Genomic DNA, 21542 nt, shown 5'->3' on the forward strand with positions numbered 1-21542 from the left:
CTGACGCATTTGATGTCAGAAAAGAACAACAAAGGAACACTTAAAATTTAAGCTTTTTAGGCACTGGGCCCTGACTCAGGTTAACAAGATGCTAGTACTGCAGTAAAAACCAACAGCTACCAGCTTGGGGTTCTTGAGAAGGTCAGCCTTGATGTAAATTCCAGCTCACCATGCGACCAAGAGCAAGTTACTTAAACTCTCTAAGCTTCAGTCTCTCCCTATGTAAAATGGCAGCAGCAGTACAGAGGGTTGTTAGCAATATTTACATGATCCACATAAAGTGCTCAGCGTATATCAGGTACTCCATAGATATTAACTTATGATATGACAAGATTCTTTTTAATAGGTAAGGAGAGAGTGTCTGTATTTAATTATCTAAAAAGTAATTCGGAAGTTATGTGGTCCTTGTAACTCTGATTTAATTAAGAGAATTCTTAGGGAACTTACCGCATTGAACACCCCACCCAGATTTGGGTGGTACTGATTTGGAAACTAGTTTTTCTAGGACACAGTGCTGGTTAAGAAAGTTGTGCAAAGACTGATACCGTATAAACACATATTCATATATCTTCCTTTAACTTCCTACTTTGGAACCATTAATATTATCGTGTTCAATAATGACACTGAATTCAGAGAATAGAGATTAAACATGCCTCCATTTAGTATATTCGTCTGCAAGCTGAAGTATTTTTCTAACAAACAGGGAAAATGTTAAAGAAGTAGTTAAGACAGAAAGTACAAAAATAAGCTATCGAGAGTTTAAGAGACAAAATCATCTATCTATTGAAAGGAAGTTACATTATAAGGATAAAGATCATGTCCTTTTTGACATGTACTGATAAGAGAAGTACAGGAATACAACCATGACTCCCATTACAGCATCAAACATTCTTTATGGTATTTTTATAATGCTTATTCTAAAATAAAGACAAGTTTTCAAGGATCTTTCAAAGATTGTTTTTAGTTCGGTGGTATAATTATGCTATTAAAAGGTTTTTTTGGTCTACAAATGAGTGCAACACTAATTTAAAAAGATACAGGTTGATATGGGGTTTGGACGTCAGAGTCTTAAGAGTGGAGTACGTTAAAAGAACAAAGGCAGCTGTAACATGACAGGAGCTCTCTAAAGACACAGGGAAGAAAAAATGTCAATAAGCAGAAACTTACAGAAACTTCCCTTTCTTATTCAGTTAATTTTACAAAGGGACTTAATTCAAAATTCAATCCTAATACATAATACATATATACAATCGAACTTGACAGTAGAAAACATCTCTCATGTCATAAATATGGTACTTGTATATACTCATTAACTGAATAATTTTTACTGATGGAAAAATATGGTATTAATAATCATTTAAAGTTTTCTCAGTATTTCAACAAAGTTGCTAACTTATGTTAATAATTTATTATAAAAACCAGCTGAGGGCAATTTGATTAATTTTGTTACCCTAACGTTCAGATAATTGCTATTGACAACTTTGCATTAGTTAATGAAAAAATAAGGTCTTACATTTAATGTGAAAAACTAATCTTTTTTAAAACCCAAACATTATTCTCCCCTGGACTGCAAAAATTATCTCTTGTGCTACAAAGATTGAAGACAGTGGGTAGGAGAGTAGGGACAATACACCCACTTTCATTCTAGGGGCAAGATCATGCATATTAGAACACAGCCATAACATTTCAAGTACATTACAGAATTTTCATCAATTAGGTCTTTAAAATTTCAAGTAGAAAAAAAGAATTCCCAAATATGATGTTCAAATCAATTTAAATATTCAAAAAGTTCAGTCCCCATTCAGAAACAGATAAACAGTATATTTATTAAATGAGTTAAGACAAATAAACTTTACAAATAGACAAATAATAAAAGGCTCAGTGGCTAAAATAGATGGTAAGCATCATTGAAAGAAATCAACACCATCACGGTATCTCAGTTGGCTTACACGTGTAAAAAGAAATTTTCAAAGAGCAATTTCACAGAAATGAAGCCAGTTTTTTTTTTTTTTTGCTTATAAACAAATCACCATTTCTTGGTTCAAAACTGACATCTGTTATGAAAATTACCATATCACATATTTATAAGATGACAAGGAGTAACTCATCTTCAAAGTGCAAGTAAGTCTATTTACAACCACAAAAAAGGCAATGATGAGGAGAAAAAGATTTTTAAAAAATATACAAAGATTAAAAACATTTGGGATGCAAAATTAAACAATTTTTTGGTTAGAGGATAAAAGAGAAAACGTGATTGAATTACAGATGCTGATTTCAGCTATACATACTATATAATGGGATCCAAGATCTTTAACAGCTTGTTTGCATTTTTTTCCACTTACATAATGCTCTGGAAATTTCTGGTAGAAATTACAGTGTCTCAAAGAGAGAAATACACACTAAGCATGTCTTGCTACTACTTCATGGATGTCAATAAGACCCGTTTATGGATTAGAGTTGGTGTAAAAAGCCATTGCCTTGAGTTGAAAAATGAATACTGTAAAAGCTCAATACAAATCCTCCAAAGCACATGCATTTCTAAATCTTTTGGTAATTACATTCATATTTAAGCATAACCAAAATAAAAAAGAAAACTGAAAACATTTCCCTTTTCTCTATTCCCTATGCCTTGTAGGCTCTCCAGTTGATAGGGTAAATTTTTAGAGCTGAAAGGGTTCTTCAAGATAGTCTAGTCCACCACCCTCATTTAGGGTAAATGATTTCCCCAAGGTCATGCAGCACGTTAATGGCAAAATCAAGACTAGAAACCAGGTCCTGACTCCTAGCCTCGTATGCTTTCCAGCATATCATGCTACCTCTTTTTACAGTATGATTTGCTATAAATACCTGATGAATAATGTACAGTTACAAATGCTGACAGAGCCAATGTTTTTCTAAGTCTTGCAGAGGCTAACTGCAAAGGACTGATGGAGAGAAAAAGATTCTCCCCCTCCCACCAAAAATATCAAGCACCATCAACTAAATGTTTCTTTGCTGGGTCAGCACTCTCAGATGTTGTAGTAGTCCTCGTAAACTTTATGTCAGCCTGAGGATTGTATATCTGATGCAATCTGGGCCCTAACACAATGCCAGTTCCTAAAAGGTAAAGACAAGAGGCAAAAAGGGGGAGAAGGTAGACAAAAGAAAAAAAGACTTAAAGACTCCAACTGGCTTACAGATGGGCATTCCAGCATATGGTTAATTATTACATCTAAATATGTATATTTTTAGGACCTTTCCCACCTTTTCACATAATCTCATTTTACCTAATTTGTTATTTGGCCACTTAAGAATGAAAACAAATGTATCAAAGACAATGGTGGTCATTATTTTTTTTAAACTGTGAGACTATTTTAGGCAAACTAAACTCTATGAGGAACATGTCAAACTGCAATGATTTCCTTAATTTGGTTCTGTTAGACCTGCCACCAAGGAATTAAAGGGGGTACTTCATGGGGCTGTTACCATCTTGAAATTTATTCCAATTGTGGTTAAAGAGAACAGACCGATGCACCATATATGTAGAATTGAGTAAAGAAGCTGAAATTTCTTTTTAAAAAAACATCGCTGTGTATTTATTTAATAAAAGGGCATATTTATTTATGTTTACAAACAAGTTTCAAAAACAAAAGGAAAACATGTATGCTTCTACTTATTAACCTTTTTCAAAATGCCAACAGCCCTCATGCTGTATGAAGGTTTCTAAGGATTTATTAGAAAAATCAATACAGTTCACTCACAGCTCACCAAGACATCACTGAACTAACATGTTTAGACAAAAACAAAAAGGACTAAAGTTCTCTTGTAGTTTGATAGTTTGATTTAATTTGATTTGCCTGAAATAACAAAAGCATTTCAAGCATCTTTCATTATGTAGTTGATGTCCTGCATTAAACAATCTACTAAATTCTGAACAAAGGTTATTAGCAAGTTTTCAAAAATTTTAAAAATTAAACAGTTGTTTCAAAACCATTAAGTAGTAAATGTATTTAAGAAACTAATTAGGACAGATGCCATAACTTCATTAGAACACCACTGCTCATGTTTTTTTGTTTTGTTTTGTTTGTTTTTTGTTTTTTTAAACAAAGCATTAGTGTTATCTATTTGGCTATTAGTATTAGCAATTTATCTACAATATTTAACAAGGTAAATTGTAGGCAAAAATTTAGTACAGTTTCAATAGAAACACCCCCCCGCTTTTTTCCTGAAAATACAGCAGTATTTGAAGGACTAATTTTTCTCTGCATCAGTTATAAGGAAGCTTCCCATCTATGAACAGGAACAAAAAAAGTATCTACAAACCTTGTAAACAGATCTGTATCATTTATAAACATAAATAATCCAAATTATTAACAGCCAACAGCAGAAATTAAAGCATCAATTCAATGATCCAGGGCTCTTTGCTTGCTTGCCCAGCTTTACTCCTCCCTCTCTCCCATCAAGGATTGAGATAAACTAAAGCTTTGCTAATACACTGTTCAGGACCATTCTTAGGTTCTACTGATGATCCACAGGTCAACTTAAGCTGAGTTACTGTTTCTGTCAGTTCATTTCTCCCACCCCCCAAAAAGCACCCTCAGTCTGGCAGAAAGCTTTGCTTTTTTTTTTTTTAAAAAAATAAATCTACATTCGTACAAGTGTGTCTTCTGTTGAAGTCCAAAGACAAGAATACTATCTTGTCCGTCACAATATGTGAAAAGACCCAGTTTCAATTTGTTTCTTTACAATGCAGCTAGTGTGTTAACATTCAGCTTACAATCAGAGTGATGTTTCCAAACTATGTAGTGGGCTTCCTGGGGATGAAGAGGTAGCAGACTTGTTCATTTCTATTGTAAGGTAAATCCCGCTGTCAACAGCATTGTTATTTTTGTTAGGAGAGGGTGGAGGACTGGAGTTACGTTTTGTAGGAGCATCATCTTCAGCATCAGTGTCATCAATAAGGGGGATATGAGGCTCTGAATCTTCTATCCTAAACTCAGGATGTGTCATAAAGTTGTGAATTGAACTTCTTGATTCCGGTTTTTCTAACCCTTCATATAAAGAACTACGAAATGCATTCACCACTCGAATCTGTAAACATCAGAAAACACAGAAAGATTATCAGTACGTCATTAGCTTAATTTAAAAATGGTTCATTTATGAGTTTGAATCCACAAACAGCTAGGTATGAGTGAATCATATTTGCATGTAATGCAGTGGAACTTGCAATACACTGTAAAAAAAAATGAATATTTTAGTAGGACACTACAGACCAACAAAACCACATACTCTAAGAATTAAGAGGTGTAGAATTCAAAGTAATACTAAGAAAATCTCATTGTCACTGGCTAAGAATTTAATAGCCATTTTATAGGATTCTTTTCCCTAAAAAAACAAAATCAAACAAAACAAACATAAAATTAACCATACACAGCTTTAGCTAATTTTTTAAATGAAAAAAATTATAATTTTTGAAAACAATTCAAATAAGTTAAACAAAGTCAAGCACAGAGGGTTACTATTAATCATGCTAGGAATTAGGGTGTCACCGACTATGAAAAAGCCAAGCAAATATAAGCCGAATGTCACAATGAACTCACATCTACCCCACTATGCCCTTAATTAAAAAATAAAAAGACAAAACCCAAATAAATATCTATAAAATGCCATTAAACAGCTATAAATATTTGAGTATATGCCATTTGTCAGTCAAGTGTTAGTGTTTTTCTCTATAATAATAAAACAAATAAATTTACATACTAAACTTCATTGGAAAGAACAGATTTAAAACAAAACAAAAAGCCCTCTGGGATCCTTCTGTGAAAAATTTCCCCAGGAGAAGACACAAAGTCTTCTAGCGTTTTCACCCTTAAACATATAGCTCAACAATTCACCTTCCTTCTCAGAAGTCTGCTGTATGGATGAAGAGAGGTTAACAAATAATTGACTCAAATACATTCCTGCACATACTGACGTTAGGTCTCATTAACCCAGTGTTGTAAATAGTTTAAAAAAAAAAAAAAGACAAAATCCAAATAGCTGAGCATCTAGTATACATCAATTCAAATAGTGTTTGCCTTTGCTTTCTAATGAATCCTGTTTAGCAATGAAGACATCATTTACTCATAGTTAACAGAAGTAACTGATACTGATATTCCAAAAAAAAGATCACTAAAGTCATAAGTCACTAAATTCACCTCATAAGACAATGGCATTGAAAAAATTAATTTCTTCACAGGGATATTTGAATTTATTTTTTTGAAAATGTAGCAGTTTATGCCTACTTTTTATTGTATATATTTAAGGCATACAAGACTATTTGATATACATCTACACTATGAAATAATCATTACAATCAAGTTAATTAACATATCCACCACCTCACACAGTTATCATTTGTGTGTGTCGAGAACACTTGGGATTGTACCCTCCTAGCAAATTTCAAGTATACAATACAGTATAGTATTGTTACCTGTAGTCACCATGCTATACGTTAGATCTCCAGAACTTATTCATCTTGTATAACTGAAATGTTGTACCCTTTGACCAACATCTCCCAATTCCCCCTCCCTGTAGCCCCTGGTAACCACCATTCTACTCTGCTTGTATGAGTCTGACTATTCCAGATCCCCACTTCTAAGAATTTATCCAAAGGAATTGAAATCAAGATCTTGGAGCGATTCCTGCACTCCTATGTTCACTGCTGTCAGTGGCCAGTAGGCATAGAGAATACAAACTGGAGGACCAGCCAGCAAGTCTGGTTAGTGATGAGAGCTGCTCAAGATGACTCTCAAGTTGTTGCTTATTTCACTTGGTTGCTGGTATTGCTAATGGAGCTAGAGAAGCAGTTGAGATGTTTTGTTTTGACCAGTCTGGGTAGAAGGGAGTAGTGAAGAATCAAGGGGAAAATAAAAATCAATTTTTGAAACATGTTAAATTTGGGGAGCTGCAGAACATCCAAGTGAAAATATCCAGAGCTCAGAAGAAAGGTATGGGTTTAAGTTAGAGATCTGGGAGTCGGCAAAGCTCTAGGAGGGGCAGTGTAAAGAGTTATAAGCAGGTGAGTGCAGTGAGTATATTTGTATAAACAATTACACTCACACCTGTGGCAGGTGAAATTAGATTCCTTTTTACCAAAGCTTTCCAATTTTGCTAAGATTTTTTTTCCTATCTAACAAAATGTATTAAGTTACCTTAGAACATCGAAGCTTGAAAGGATATTCGAGATAGTTTATTTCAACCACTTTACAAATAATGAAACTGAGCAACTAAGGACAGGTGGCTGCCTTGCTGGGTCACTACAAATTAGTGCCAGAATGTCTTAGAACCAAGCTTTCTGTACTCCCAACTCCAGGTTCTTTCAAGTCAATAAAAGAAGAGAACATATGGACATCAGCTTTATAAGTAACTTCAGTAGAATAAGATATTTCCTAAGATTTAGGTCAGCACATTACAAGGACAGCTTAGAAATGCTGCAAAGCAATACCATTTTCAATAAACAGTTCTCACATTAGGCACACACAATAACATCTAGATTAACTAGGGGCCACTGAGCCAGATTTACTTTACTTTCTACTCATAAATAAGAAAGCACTCTCGATCTAAGGCGCGACACTGACCTAGTTTATACTTGCCCTCATCTCTGTTACCTTCTATAGGTAAAATTCTCACAGTACTGTAGTAATTCTGAGTAATTAAGAAGTGCCAACTGTGTGCATTATACTGTAGGTAGACAGAAAACTATTTTAATACCACAAAGAAATCAGTTTAAGCAGAAAATGATTACCCATCTTTGACAATCCAACCCTTATTGTTTACCTAGTCTTTTAACTCAATTCTTTTAATAGCTATTAAGACCTACTATGCACAAAACTATAGCTCCTAAAATTATAAGAATTAAGAAAAATTCAACAATCCCTATGTCAAGAAAATTTTTTAAACAGTAAATTATTGAGGAAAAAACTCAGAGGCATGAATGAGGCACATATGGCAAACAAAAAATTGAAATGATTATTATGATCATAAAGTAATTTTAGGAAACTGAATATGTAAGCATTACATTAAACTTTAAGTAACAAATCAAATTAAGATCATGTACCCTGCTAAACCACCCATTTTCTTAAATATAATCCTAACTTTTGATAGTAGAAAATATTACTGCCCAAAACACTGTATGTAAGGAGATGGCTTTAAACTATGAGGCTACTTAATCAGTAGCTGATATATCTTACCTTCTACAACAGACTGCCCATTTCTGAAATTTGTATTCATCACTACCTTTATTATGTGCACCATAAAGAATTTCAGTGGTAAAGTAAAAGATACTGTGCAACAGGGAATAAAATTCGAGGTTGCTTTTCAAAGCTGTGTACTTGCATATCAAATTTTCTCAAAGTGAGACTCACCTGTGTAATATATAATGTTAATTACCTGGAATGGGGTTGGAAAACATTTTCTGTAAAGGGCCAAATAGCAAGTATTTTAGGTTTAGTGAGCCATACGGTCCCTGATGCAGCTACTCAACTCTGCCTTTGTAGTGTAAAACTACCAGACAGTAATTAAATGAATGAGCATGGCTATGTTCCAATTAAAAACAGGCAACAGGCCAGATATGGCCCATAGGCTATGGTTTGCCAATCATTTATCTGGAAGTCCAAATTTTCTCTCAATTTCTCCTTTCCAGGAAGGCGTAACTATTGATTTAGCAAAAGAATTTACTAACCGTGAAGACTGATATTAGAAGGATACACTTTATAAAGAAAAACTATAGAAAGTTTCCTCTTCAGATTTTTAGAAGATCTGACTAATAAGTGAGGAAAAAAAGATGCACTCTCCAGAGATGTTACAAGCCTAGTATATGACAAAGTTCAAATGGATTATAATTTCTTCATTTAGCACAGTAAAGACTCCAGATGAGTCTTTGAGGATAGTGGGGGAGGGGGAGGGACAAATTAGGAGTTTGGGATTAACATATACACACAGCTATATATATAAAACAGAAAACCATGAGGACCTACTGTATACCACAGGGAACCCTATTCAATATCTTATACTAACCTATAATGGAAAAGAATCTGAAAAAGAATACATATATGTATAACTGAATCACTTTGCTGTACACTTGAAGTTAACACAACATTGTAAATTAACTATACTTCAGTAAAAAAAAAAAAAAAAGGTTAAAAAAAAAGAGTCAAAGAAGTCTGACAAACACAGATATTTCTAAGATTATTCTATATTAGGGCAGGAAACCAGTGAGGAATTTAACCTTTCATTAAATGTATTAACACCATTACCCTCACTACATGTGCCCAGCAACTCACAGGTTTCATATATAGTTGTGCATCAGAAAAGAGCACAGAGCACATCACCTCAAGCAGGTGTGGGTGGCTATGTCTTCAGAGTTTGTGCTTGATTTGATATTTAATATAAAGCCTGGAATACAATTATACGGAGAAATACAATAAATATGATACACCTAAGGTCATGTGATACCACTCCAAGTGAAAGAAGTCAATTACTTAAAATTTTCTGAAGTAAAAATAAACAGAATATATACCACCTAGGAGATAAACTTGTCAAAAAAAGTTTAACATAAAGCTAATCAAGAGGAAACAACCAAATCCAGAATGCAGGACACTTTATAAGACAATTTGCCTAGATTTTTTTAAAAAGTCAATGTTACGAAAATTAAAGGTAGAGAAAATGGATCCAGGTTAAAGAAAACTGAAGAGTCATAAACACATGTTATTGAATGTCTCTCCTTCGATGCTGGATCAAAAAAGCTATAAAGGACATTTTGGGGGCAACTGGAGAAATGTGAATATGGACTGTATATTAGATAAAATGGTATCAAAGACAGATTTCTTGGATGTGATTATACAGTATGATTATATAGGAGAGCACATAGTGAAGTATTTAGAGATGGCATTTATGATATCTGCTACTTACTTTCAAATGGCTCAAAAAAAAGTATACATTAATATTATATAGATAAAGTAGACATCATAAAATATTAGGAAGTGGTAAATCCAGGTGAAGATTATTCATATATTAATCTTTCAACTTGTCTGTCAGTTTGAAATTTTTCAAATTTAAAGTTTTGAGGGGAGGGATTAAGTCTCAGTTTGGCTCCTTCTTGTGGGATATAAACAGATGTTTACTTTCCATTCTAGCCCCATCAACTCCTTACTTTCCATTACTCCTTTAGTATCAAACTACGTCAGTTGAGGTCTGCTTTCCCCAGTCGACAAATACTGTCAGGTCAGCTTGGGAATCATTTCCTTTTGGTAAATTTTCCTGACTTCTCAGGGTGGGTTAAGGACCCTGTTATAATATTCTCTGTTTCATCACCATGTAGAAATCCCCAACTCCTTGTTTGCTTCCCTTACTAGATGACAAGATCTGGTGGTTCTAGCAGCCTTGGCATATAGTAGGCCTTCCACTGTTTATGAAATACAGCTAAATGAACACTAATAGTAGGAGATGAAGGGATGAGTGGTAGTATGTCCTCGAAAGCCAGGAATAATGTGAAATCCATAGGAGGGAGGCATGCAACTGACATCAGCCATCCCAGGAGTGAGGCCAGGCAATTTGCATACACCATTTCATTCAGGTAGGTAGTACCACAGTAATTTCTAAAAGGAAGATTCCTATCTGTCCACGTATGTAAATTTAACATCCTGTCTAAATGTTACAGGGTCAGTTTGTCTTTACAGCACTTGTCTGCTCTTTGCTCTACATCACGTTGCCTCTGCTTATTAGCCACGGACAAGTCATTTAAACTCCAAGTCAGTTTTCACACCTATAAAATGGGGATAGTTCCTGTTCTGCCTGTTTTGCAACACTGTCAAAAGTAACAAACGAAAATTATTTAAGCAAAGAGTGAACAGATAGGCTCTGCGTAAACAGCATTGTTTTCTCCCCTCAATTCATCCTCTCCCCAGCTTCCCAAGGTTCCTCTAGTCCTTAATTGGCTAAAGACCAAATGGAAAAGAAAGGTTTCTGGCCAAATCAGGTATCTTAGCTGACTTCAAGGGTAGGCATGAGGAATGGGTGGGTTTGTATCTTTAATGCCTCTAATATACTAAGAATCCACCATGGACTCAAGACACTAATTCAGAGTAAGAACGATATAGGTTATAAGACTTCTGGAGAGTTTACTAAAAACCTTTTACTAAAAGTCATTTACTAAAAACCTGAAAGAAAATCTGTCATTCTAGTCAATTAATGAAAATTATGACTTATAATAATTAATCAGTATAAATCACATGATCATCTTTCAACAAATGCAGAAAAGCACTTGATAAAATTCAACATCCATTTATGATAAAAGCTCTTAACAAAACAGGTACAGAGGGAACATACCTCAACATAATGAAGGGACAAACCCAGAGCTAACATCATACTTAACAGCAAAAAGCTGAAAGCTTTTCCTCTAAGGTCAGGAACAAGACAAGGATGTTCACTCATGTCACTTTTACTCAACATAGTACTGGAAGTCTTAACTAGAGCAATTAGGCAAGAAAAAGAAACAAAAGGCATCCAAATTGGAAAGGAAGACATAAACCTGTCACTGTCTGCAGATATTATATATAGAAAACCCTAAACACTCCATCAAAAAACTGTCAGAACTAATAAACGAATTCAGTAAAGTTGCAAGATACAAAATCAATATGCAAAAATCTGTTATATTTCTTTACACTAATAACCTATTTGAAAGGGAAATTAAGAAAACGATCCCAGACTTCCCTGGTGGCACAGTGGTTAAGAATCTGCCTGCCAGTGCAGGGGACACAGGTTCAAGCCCTGGGCTGGGAAGATCCCACATGCTGAGGAACAACTAAGCCCGTGTGCCACAACTACTGCGCCTGCGCTCTAGAGCCCACGAGCCACAGCTACTGAGCCCACGTGCCACAACAACTGAAGCCCGCACGCCTAGAGGTCAAGCTCCGCAACGAGAAGCCACCGCAATGAGAAGCCAGTGCACCGCAAGGAAAAGTAGCCCCCGCTCACTGCAACTAGAGAAAAGCCCATGCGCAGCAACGAAGACCCAGTGCAGCCAAAAATAAATAAATTAAAAAAAAAAGAAAACAATCTCATTTACAACTGTATCAAAAAAATAATAAAATATCTAAGAATAAATTTAACCAAGGAGGTGAAAGACCTGTATATTGAAAACTACAAGACATTAATGAAAGAAACTAAAGATGACACAAACAAATGAAAAGATACTCCATGTTCTCAGATTGGAAGAATTCATATTGTTAAAATGTCCACATTACCCAAAGCAACACAGATTCAATGAAATCCCTATCAAAATTCCAATGGCATTTTCCACAGAAATAGAACAAACAATCCTAAAATTTGTATGGAACCACAAAAGACCCAAATAGTCAAGGCAATCTTGAGAAACAGGAACAAAGCTGGAGGCTCCCTGATTTCAACTATATTACAAAGATATAGTAATTTAAACTGTATGGTACTGGTATGAGTTTGCATAAAAATGGACATATAGATCAACGGAACAGAACAGAGACCCTAGAAATAAACCCATGCACATATGGTCAATTAATTGACAATAAAGGAGTCAAGAATATACAATGGGGAAAGACAGTCTCTTCAATAGATGGTGTTAGGAAAATTGGACAGCCACGTGCAAAAGAATGAAACCGTACCACTATTATCTCACACCACACAAAAATGACTCAGAATTGATTATAAAGACTTTAACGTTAGACCTGAAACCATAAAACTCCTAGAAAAAAAACATAGATGGTAAGTAAGCTCCTTGACATAGGATGATGATTTTTTGAATCTGACACCAAAAGCAAGAAAAGCAAAATTAAACAAGTGAGATTACATCAAACTAAAAAGCTTCTACACATTAGAGAAAACTGAACAAAATGAAAAGGCAACCTACAGAATGGGAGAAAATATTAGCAAATCATATATCTGATATAGGGCCAATATCCAAAATATACAAAAAACCTGTACAACTCGATAGCAAGAAAACCAAACAATCCAATTAAAATATGGTCAAAAGATCCAAACAGACATTTTTCTAAAAACTATCTACAAATGGCCAATAGGTATATGAGAAGATGCTCAATATCACTAATCATCAGGGAAATGCAAATCAAAACCCACAATGAGGTATTACCTCACATCTGATAGAATGAAACAGAAACAACCTAAGTGTCCACTGATGAATGGATACATATGGTGTACACACACACACACACACACAGAGGAACATTATTTAACCATAAAAAAGGAAATCTTGATATCTGTGAAAACACAGATGAACCCTGAAGGCATTATTATCCTGAGTGAAATAAGTCAGACAGAGAAAGACAAATACCGTATGATCTCTCTTATATGTGGAATCTAAAAAAAAGTGAAACCCAAACCAAGCTCATAGATACAAAAAACAAATTGGTTGCTATAAGAGGTGGGAGGTGGGCAGTGGTGTGAGAAATGAGTAAACTAAAAAAAAAAAAAAAAAACTGAAAAAAAATTAAAAGAAATGCACTTTCCCTACTTCTTTGGAAAACTTAATAGAACATTTTCTTATCTAGGAAGCAATTCTAAATTAAATTGATTATATAAATGAAAAAACCCACATACATACCAAAGAACTTTGAAGCTTATACAGGGATGCACTCTCAAAACAAAACAAAATAAATTAAAAATTCACAGCAAGGCCACAAAGTCCAAGCTAAGAAGGCAAACACCTGGCTATATGCTCAGAACTTTTCTTCAGGGTACTAACTTACTTTACAAACTGAACAAGATACAAGTCAGAATGCTTAAGTTCATTTTTAGCTTCAAGAATGCAATTTCTTGGTTCTGTTAGATCAGTTTCAAATCACATGCTTTTGGGAATCATGCAGTATGGAACATGTTTAAAAGCATATACTCAAAAATTTATAGTCGTTTCACAAATTCTAAGCTACAATTTTATTCCCCATATTAACTATCAGAGTTAGCATAGAGACAAGCTCACAGATTTCATGTCTGATCTTTGGTTGCAATTGTTCCACCTGTTATCTAACCCTCTAAGAAATAAAACAATCACAACGACAACACTTTGAGGTCTCAATCCACTTTACGAAAAGAAAGCTTTATGAAAAGCCTGAACAATGAATTTAAACATTAAGGAGAAAATGAGAAACGTTAGGTGTGTGAAGTAGGAAATGTTAATTTCATGCACTTAGGAACACACACTCACACCCCACAGTAGTAGAAGCAGTAGAAGAGGAAAACACTACATGTGTAGGGGTAGAAATATTTGTTACATCATGATGCTGGCTGGCGATGGAGGGTTGCCGCCTTAGAGCCCCCTGAATGGAACTTCCACTCTGGAAAGCATTCACTACATCCATCTGCAAGGAATCAGAGATTGTGACAGCTTGCTCAGCAAGAGAGAGAGAGAGAGAACAAGAGAAAGGACCATTCCATCTATCAACATATAAAAAGTAAAGAAAAAGGCACTTTTTACAGAGCAGATAAATAGGCAAGAGTAGCATTTGGAGATGAAGTGGGGGGAAAAAAGCTAGGAAAAAAGGAGCTTGGGGCATATAGACACATTCTTTCATGGTCAGTTAAAACTTTCACCCATTCCAGGCACCAGTACTATTTTTCAAAAGAATAAGTTTTGTGGGTTGGGGAGGCTGGAAAGGAAGCAAAGGAGCACATTCAAACCTCCTCCCCAGGCCCGAAAGCCCTGGGGTCCCGTTCCCATCGTCTCTCCTACCTCTCCACCAGACCCATACCTGCGTTTGGATTCTGTTCAGACCTCTAAACCACAAGATCTGGCCACGCCGTAACTCCCGCTCAGCGTGATCAATCTCTTCCACGTCCTCTGCTAACTCCTCCTCAGGTATTTCTTCCTTTTGTGTTCCATGACCAGCTTCTTTTAGGAATTTTAAACGGCTAGTTGGAATTGTTGAAATAAGCTACAACACAGGGGAAAGAACTCAGAAACAAATCATATCAAACTACAATTAAACCGATCAACTTTAATACAAAAAAGGTATGGAAAGTTGCAAGGATAGCCAACTATCTTTACCAATGAAGCAATGAGATCCTGTCCATCAGAGGCTTTCTTTCTCAGAACAAAAAATATCCTTCTCTTAGCTACACAAAAGATTTAAGTTTGAAGGCTAAAAAGTTTTCCTGAATGGAAATAACCTGATTACATTTTCATATTTTATTTAGGACATTCAAGACAGTAAATTATACAACCATGCTTTGATATATACATATTTCCTTAAACTCACATTAATGATATTTATTTCAAAAAAAAATGAAAATAGGTGATCTTATATGATGCAAAAGAAGTTTACATTTCATTAGTGCTTTAAGAATTCAATGAGAAAAAACATACCAAAATTCAGAAAATCTTCAAGGCTGAGCTGAAAATATCTTTTGTTTATTGAATGTATTTATTTTCATAAAGTACAACTATTTAAAATTGGATTAATACTGATTGAGAATGACACGAAACAAGAACAGATGCCTGAGAAGACAATAAAAAATACCAAAATACCAATATGTATTAACTTATAGGTGTTCACAGCCATTCCTTAAGGAAGCTGGGAGAAACAGGCATGCAGTCAGAATCAGAACTGCTCAGAGAACTTCTAGTCCAACCAACTCATTTTAGAGATGAAACAGGTTCAGAGACACTGGAAGTGACTTGTTCATGGAGTGACTAAGACCCTAGCTTTCCTGACCAACAAAATCAGTGCTTTCTACCATCGCACACTTAAAATCAATAGACAACGTCAACCAAGGACAGTAACTGATGCCTGTTAGGCGTGTACACTGTACTGAATTTCCTCTTCCTGAAATTTGCCAGATTTGGGGGGAGGTTGTAGGGTTCAGTTTTGCCTGTGAGGGAACATTATGAAGTAACTAGAATGGTAATAATAATAATAAAAAAACTGTGGGCCCAGTACGGATCCTGCTTAAAAGAAGATCTCAATGAAAGAGGCTTTATAATGAGTAAGAAGAGAAAGCTCAGAACCTAGAAACACAATTAAGAAAAAGGTGAGATAAAAGGCACATAAAGACTGAGTTAAGGTTAAGTACAATCTGAATATTCAGTCTGACTGACTTGCAAAATGACAGTAAATTAGCTCACACCAGTTACACACCATAACATAGGCTGGTTTTCATTTATGAAAATGTTGGTACAGATTTTCTATCAGTTTTATAGTGACGGTAATGGATTTAAAATGAACAGCACACACACCGTTACCACTTATCTTTAAAAAAATAATGACATATATCTGCAAGTCAGCTATCCATAGTGAAGATTAAGGATATCTAATTTTTCAGGCATTGTATTTTATACATACACTGTTGAAGCCATTTGATCCAAATAATCTAAAATGTCATTTTGTGGCCTATTTTTCCAGATACCAGTATTTTTATTGAAACATTCTTCACATCAACTGAAACTCAAGATTTTTCCAATGCTACATTTTTATTAAATTACATAACAAAATGATAAAAAATCTAAAGTATATAATATTTTTATTAAAATATTAAATCTGAAAATGCAAAAGTAGGTCATAGAGCAAAAGATACAGATATTAGCATTCTAACCAGTTATAAATGCATCAACTTAGTTGTAAAACTTGTTCTAAAAAACAGAATGAAAACTACTTAGAATCAAGTTATAGAACTGATTAAAGAATATACACACTAGAAATTTTTTTTTAAAAATCACTGTAGGTTTGAACAAAAAATGATGAGATTTTTTTACCTGGCCCCAGAGTAACGTTCCCATTCCTAGGAATATTGACCATAGCCACTGTTCTATTGAAAGTTCTGAACAACTGAAAGGTTTTCCACCAAACTGCACAATTATTATCTAGAGGAATAATCAAGAATAAATTTATTTAGTGAAGTTGTTGACTTATGCTCTGGCCCATGCTCCTTATCTCATTGTGGACTTGTAATGAACAGACCAGTAGCTGGTCCACAGACCACACTTTGAGTAGCACGAAGGCATTGAAGAATGATACCCTACATCAACTGTTTTGGGTATATCAACCTATGCGAGGAACTAAGTTTTATCAGACTTGCTTGATAGACAGACAGGCAGTTACATTTTTGCAATCCCCATATATTAAAAACAGATAAAATAAACCTAACTTTAATAGTAAGTAAAAACTAAAATTTTAGTGTGTCATGAACAATGAATTTTTTATAAAATACTTCCAGAAACTACACAACAAGTAAGCAACACTTCCCCTAAAGTTTATAGAAGCTGAAAGCTAAAACAGAAACAGTCTGCACAGAAATAATTAAGTCTAGGGTTTTGGTTTTGGTATCCACAGTACACAAGGTATAGACTGAATAAACTTCAAAATTCTTAGATCTTCATTTTGAAACTAGCATCATCCTTAAAAGCTCACCTTTTAAGTTTAAATCTTACTGTGTTTACTGACCTCCTGGTGTGATCAAGCACCGTTCACTTACCTGCTTTGATTCCAGATTCTGCTATTAACAACCATTTACACAGAGGAGTACCATAGAATCCAAGATGACATAAAAACATAGGTACAGTATATAATTATGTAAAATTTACCATATGTAAAGTGATGCTTAGTTTTGTCCTTAGAATGACCTTTATAAAAATGGGAAAATTCGGTCCTTTCTATTTCATCTCAACCCCACTTCTCACACCCATTCTCCCACTCCTCTTCTACCTTGTTTTGACAATATTACAAAATGGAAAACTGGCACATACCAAGTCTGGATGAGACCATTCAGAATCACATGGATTTTAAAATATGCATCTCAAAACCTTTTATTTTTTAATAATGAACTCAACTGTACAAATACAACTACTATTAGTTGCTAGAAGCAATTAAGGGATCACTCTAGCTGGACTAAAAAGTGGTTGACTATAAGACTGGCCTTGAATAATATAAAAATTACAACAGTTTTCATAATAACAATGTAGAATAATCAGAATCACAGTGAGTGTGAAGTATCACAGCCACAGAACCAGTAGTGCAATTAAAGTAGTATTAGTTTAATGTACTCATTCACATGTAGAATTTCAGGATGGGGCAAATTTTCACTCGAGTTCTTTTGATGTCATCAAGGCAATACACAGAAGGCCCACACATTGCAGTCAAGTAATTTCTGGAACAAGCCACCTGTTCACCTAAGATCTCCACATAATAATCATATTTGAAACTATCTTTTACAATTACCCACCTGTACCACAAATGTGCCTAAAACAATTGTGCAGAAGATGGCATTATTAAAGATTCCTTCAAACACATTTCTTTCACCATGAATTTTCCGAGCATTTATTTCGTTGAAAAGTTGCATCAGTACAAAGGTATTAAAAACAATAGTATAATGTTCCGATGGAGGAGCATGCAAAGGAGCATTTCTTCCACTATCAATATCGAAAAACTTTTCTCCTGAAAGAATGAGAAATTACCATTTTGTAATTATCATACAAAATAATTTAACATTTCAAGGAAGTATGCAATAAAACCTAGTCAGACCTTTCTTGGCTCTCACAAACGGCAGCAAAGAAAGAGCTGGAAGGGACCTGGGATTCTATAGGACAACCCTCTTTTATTTTATACAGGAGGAAACGGAAGCCCCCAAAACTATGGTGACATGTTCAGGATCACATATCTAAGTTAGTGGTAAAGCCAAGGACAAGAAATTAGGACTCTTTTTACTCCCCTTACTGCCCCAATCTATCACACTGCCTCTCAAAATGTACTAAGGATCCACTGATAAACAGAAGAAATTAAAGATAAATGGGGAGTCAGAAAGAAAATAACTTCTGTTCTTGAAAAATTTGTAACATTAAAACCATCTGGGATATTAGCTTGGAACAGAAACAACTGAAACTTTATCAAGCATTAAATTCTTACCAGCAAACAAGAGTGTAAACACTACTACAAGCTGATAGAATGCATGACCCAAAATATTCTTCATCATTGTGCGTGAGATGAGAGGCTTATTTCTACCATAAGGTTTCCGAAGCAGGAGAGACTCAGTGGGGGGTTCAGTTGCCAGAGCCAGGGAAGCGAGAGTATCCATTATGAGATTTACCCACAGCATCTGCACAGCCTTAAGCGGTGAATCCTAGAAAGGACAGGTTTCTTAATAGACATTTACAACTATTCAGGGACTCCGCAATTCTCAGGAAGCCGTTTCTATTTAAAAACTTAACAGAACAGGATAACATTTTTATATTAATTAACCTGAAGTACTAAGCTTCAACTTCTTTAAATATTTAAGTACTTTAAAAAGGCAGGTTATACATATCTTTGCTCTAAAATAAACAAGTTTTAATGGATAAATTGTCAACCTACTTGAGTAATACAGGCGCCCGTGAAAGCAACAATCACTGCTACTACATTAACAGTAAGCTGGAACTGAAGGAATTTTGAGATGCTATCATAGACATTTCGGCCCCACATAACTGCTTTAACAATGCTTGTAAAGTTGTCGTCTGTGAGAATAATATCAGATGCTTCTTTAGCTACGTCAGTTCCAGCGATACCCTATTAAAGAAAATTTCTGTGAATTAGACTGAATGTTTAAAACATAACCTTTAAATATTTGAAAGGACAGTATATATTTTATAAACAAAAATTTACCATTATACTTAATAATTACTGACTTAAATTTACCGTAAAAGGGGGTAATATAGTTAGTCTAAGATATTGTACTATCTCTCAGAAAGACATTCTATCTCAGCAGAAATTGAACATAATGAACGAGGCACTGACAATAATGTTCAAATTGAGTTTAAAAAACCAAAAAGAGGAATGGACACAGGCACTACCCAAGTTCCTTCCAAAAGTCACACTAAAAGATATTTTTTTTTAATTAAAAAATAAAAACTCACAAAGTTAGTGGGAAAAGAGACATTGCAAAAACATCTTAAGAGGCTGGAAAGCAGACAACCAAGTAGGAAGAAACTCAGCAGACCCCAGAAAGCTGAATCCTAAATCAACAGTAGGAGAGCAGAGTAGCAGCCTTTCTGCACTACAGGACTCTCCTATGTGAGGCTCAGGACTCGGCAGTACCAGGCAGCACTGGAGGTAGGGGTGAAGGCGTGAATAAGAACAGGAGGATTCTTAAAGTCTACCGAAGACGCTGAAGCAGTACTTAGAGGGCCCAAACTAAGAATAACAATGTCCCTCAACAGTGGAATGGGATGGATTAATAAGTTGTGGATTGATAAAAACGAGTGAACTACAGCTATGTACAATAACACAGATGAATCGCACATGAAAAATGATGATAAAGGAAGATGGACTCAGAATAATACATGATATATGATTCTTATGTACAAAGTTCAAAAACAGACAAAAGGAATCTTCAGAATACTGGTTACCTCTGCAGAGAGAGACGGCAGTAATTAGAAGGGAGTGTGGTTGAGGCATCTGGGGGCATAGGTCATATTCTATTTCTTGCCTTGCATAGAACAGGTCTGTTTACTTGTGATAATCCATTCACTGTTTACTTATGACATAGACACTTTTCTGTACGTGTGTTATATTTTAATAACAAAATTAAAAGAAAAGGCAGCTAGAGCCTCAGAGTCCCTTCCCACATCCATGCAACCAGGAAGTTTGACACCCTCTAACCTGGCAGAAGACTGCCTGCTAATTTAATAGAGAGAGTATAACAGAGAACGTTTAGACTGAACGATACCAAGTGCTGCTGAGTATAGGAGGTGCTATATTGAAAAAAAGGGGTTAAGAGTAACTCTGTTTAATGAATGTAGAGACCACTACCCTTCTTTTTTCTACTTGTTTCCCAGAATACCAGTATTCAGGATTGCCCTCTAGGCAGCACATCTGAAAATTCTTTCCTGAAAATCTGATCATCATAGGAGAAGAGACCTAGAAATACTGAAAATTCAAGGTACCCTAAGGAAGTGAAATGGCCAAGCCAGATCACTTTACTGGGAAGCTTCTGGTCGATAAATCCCACTTAGAGGCCTAAGACTTTCCAGCTTTTCAGCTTTCTACTGGTAAAACATGCAGAGACAACCAAGAATCACTTTGACATCTGAAGAAAGCACTAACCTGAAAGACAGAGACTAAACCAAAAGGCATATGGAGACACAAACACTACACAGAGATAAAAGCTGATTTTTATTAAAAAAATCAAATCCTTAGGCAAAAGGTCAGCAATGAAACAAGAACAAGAACTCAGAGATCCAAAAACAACTCTTGGAAATTAAATATATGATCAGAGAAATGAAAAAACAACAGAAGTTGAGGAAATACTCAACTGCAAGATGACAAAGGTATGGTAGACAGGAAAAAAGAGACAAGATAATAAGGTAAGTCCAAGAGGTTCAAAAATCAGAGGGGACTATTCCACAAAGAAGAGACACTGGAGAAGACATAAGATGAGTATAAGAAAATGTCACAAAATTGAAGAAAATCAGTTTTCATAGTAAAAAGTTGCCCTGAGACAAACCATCACATTTCAGAGGACTGAGAACAAAGGAAAGACTTACATACCTCCAAAAAGTGTGTGTGTGGGGG

The 21542-nt window shown here is 35.1% G+C and overlaps 1 protein-coding gene across 1 annotated transcript in view; it reads right to left on the bottom strand.

Moving 5' to 3' along the window:
- Nucleotides 1-1806: 1806 nt before the first annotated feature.
- Nucleotides 1807-21542, bottom strand: part of ATP2B1 (ATPase plasma membrane Ca2+ transporting 1) — a 74407-nt gene continuing 54671 nt past the window's right edge. The window contains exons 15-20 of the mRNA XM_082850513.1: nucleotides 19347-19538; nucleotides 18903-19116; nucleotides 18223-18434; nucleotides 16757-16864; nucleotides 14757-14939; nucleotides 1807-5070 (exon numbers count right to left, since the gene is read on the bottom strand). Of these exons, the coding sequence (XP_082706639.1) occupies nucleotides 4759-5070; nucleotides 14757-14939; nucleotides 16757-16864; nucleotides 18223-18434; nucleotides 18903-19116; nucleotides 19347-19538 (1221 nt within the window). The 3' untranslated portion in view covers nucleotides 1807-4758. The remainder of the gene's footprint in view (nucleotides 5071-14756; nucleotides 14940-16756; nucleotides 16865-18222; nucleotides 18435-18902; nucleotides 19117-19346; nucleotides 19539-21542) is intronic.

This window comes from Leucopleurus acutus, assembly GCF_964270905.1.
Source record: "Leucopleurus acutus genome assembly, chromosome: 11".
Taxonomy (NCBI): Eukaryota; Metazoa; Chordata; class Mammalia; order Artiodactyla; family Delphinidae; genus Leucopleurus; species Leucopleurus acutus.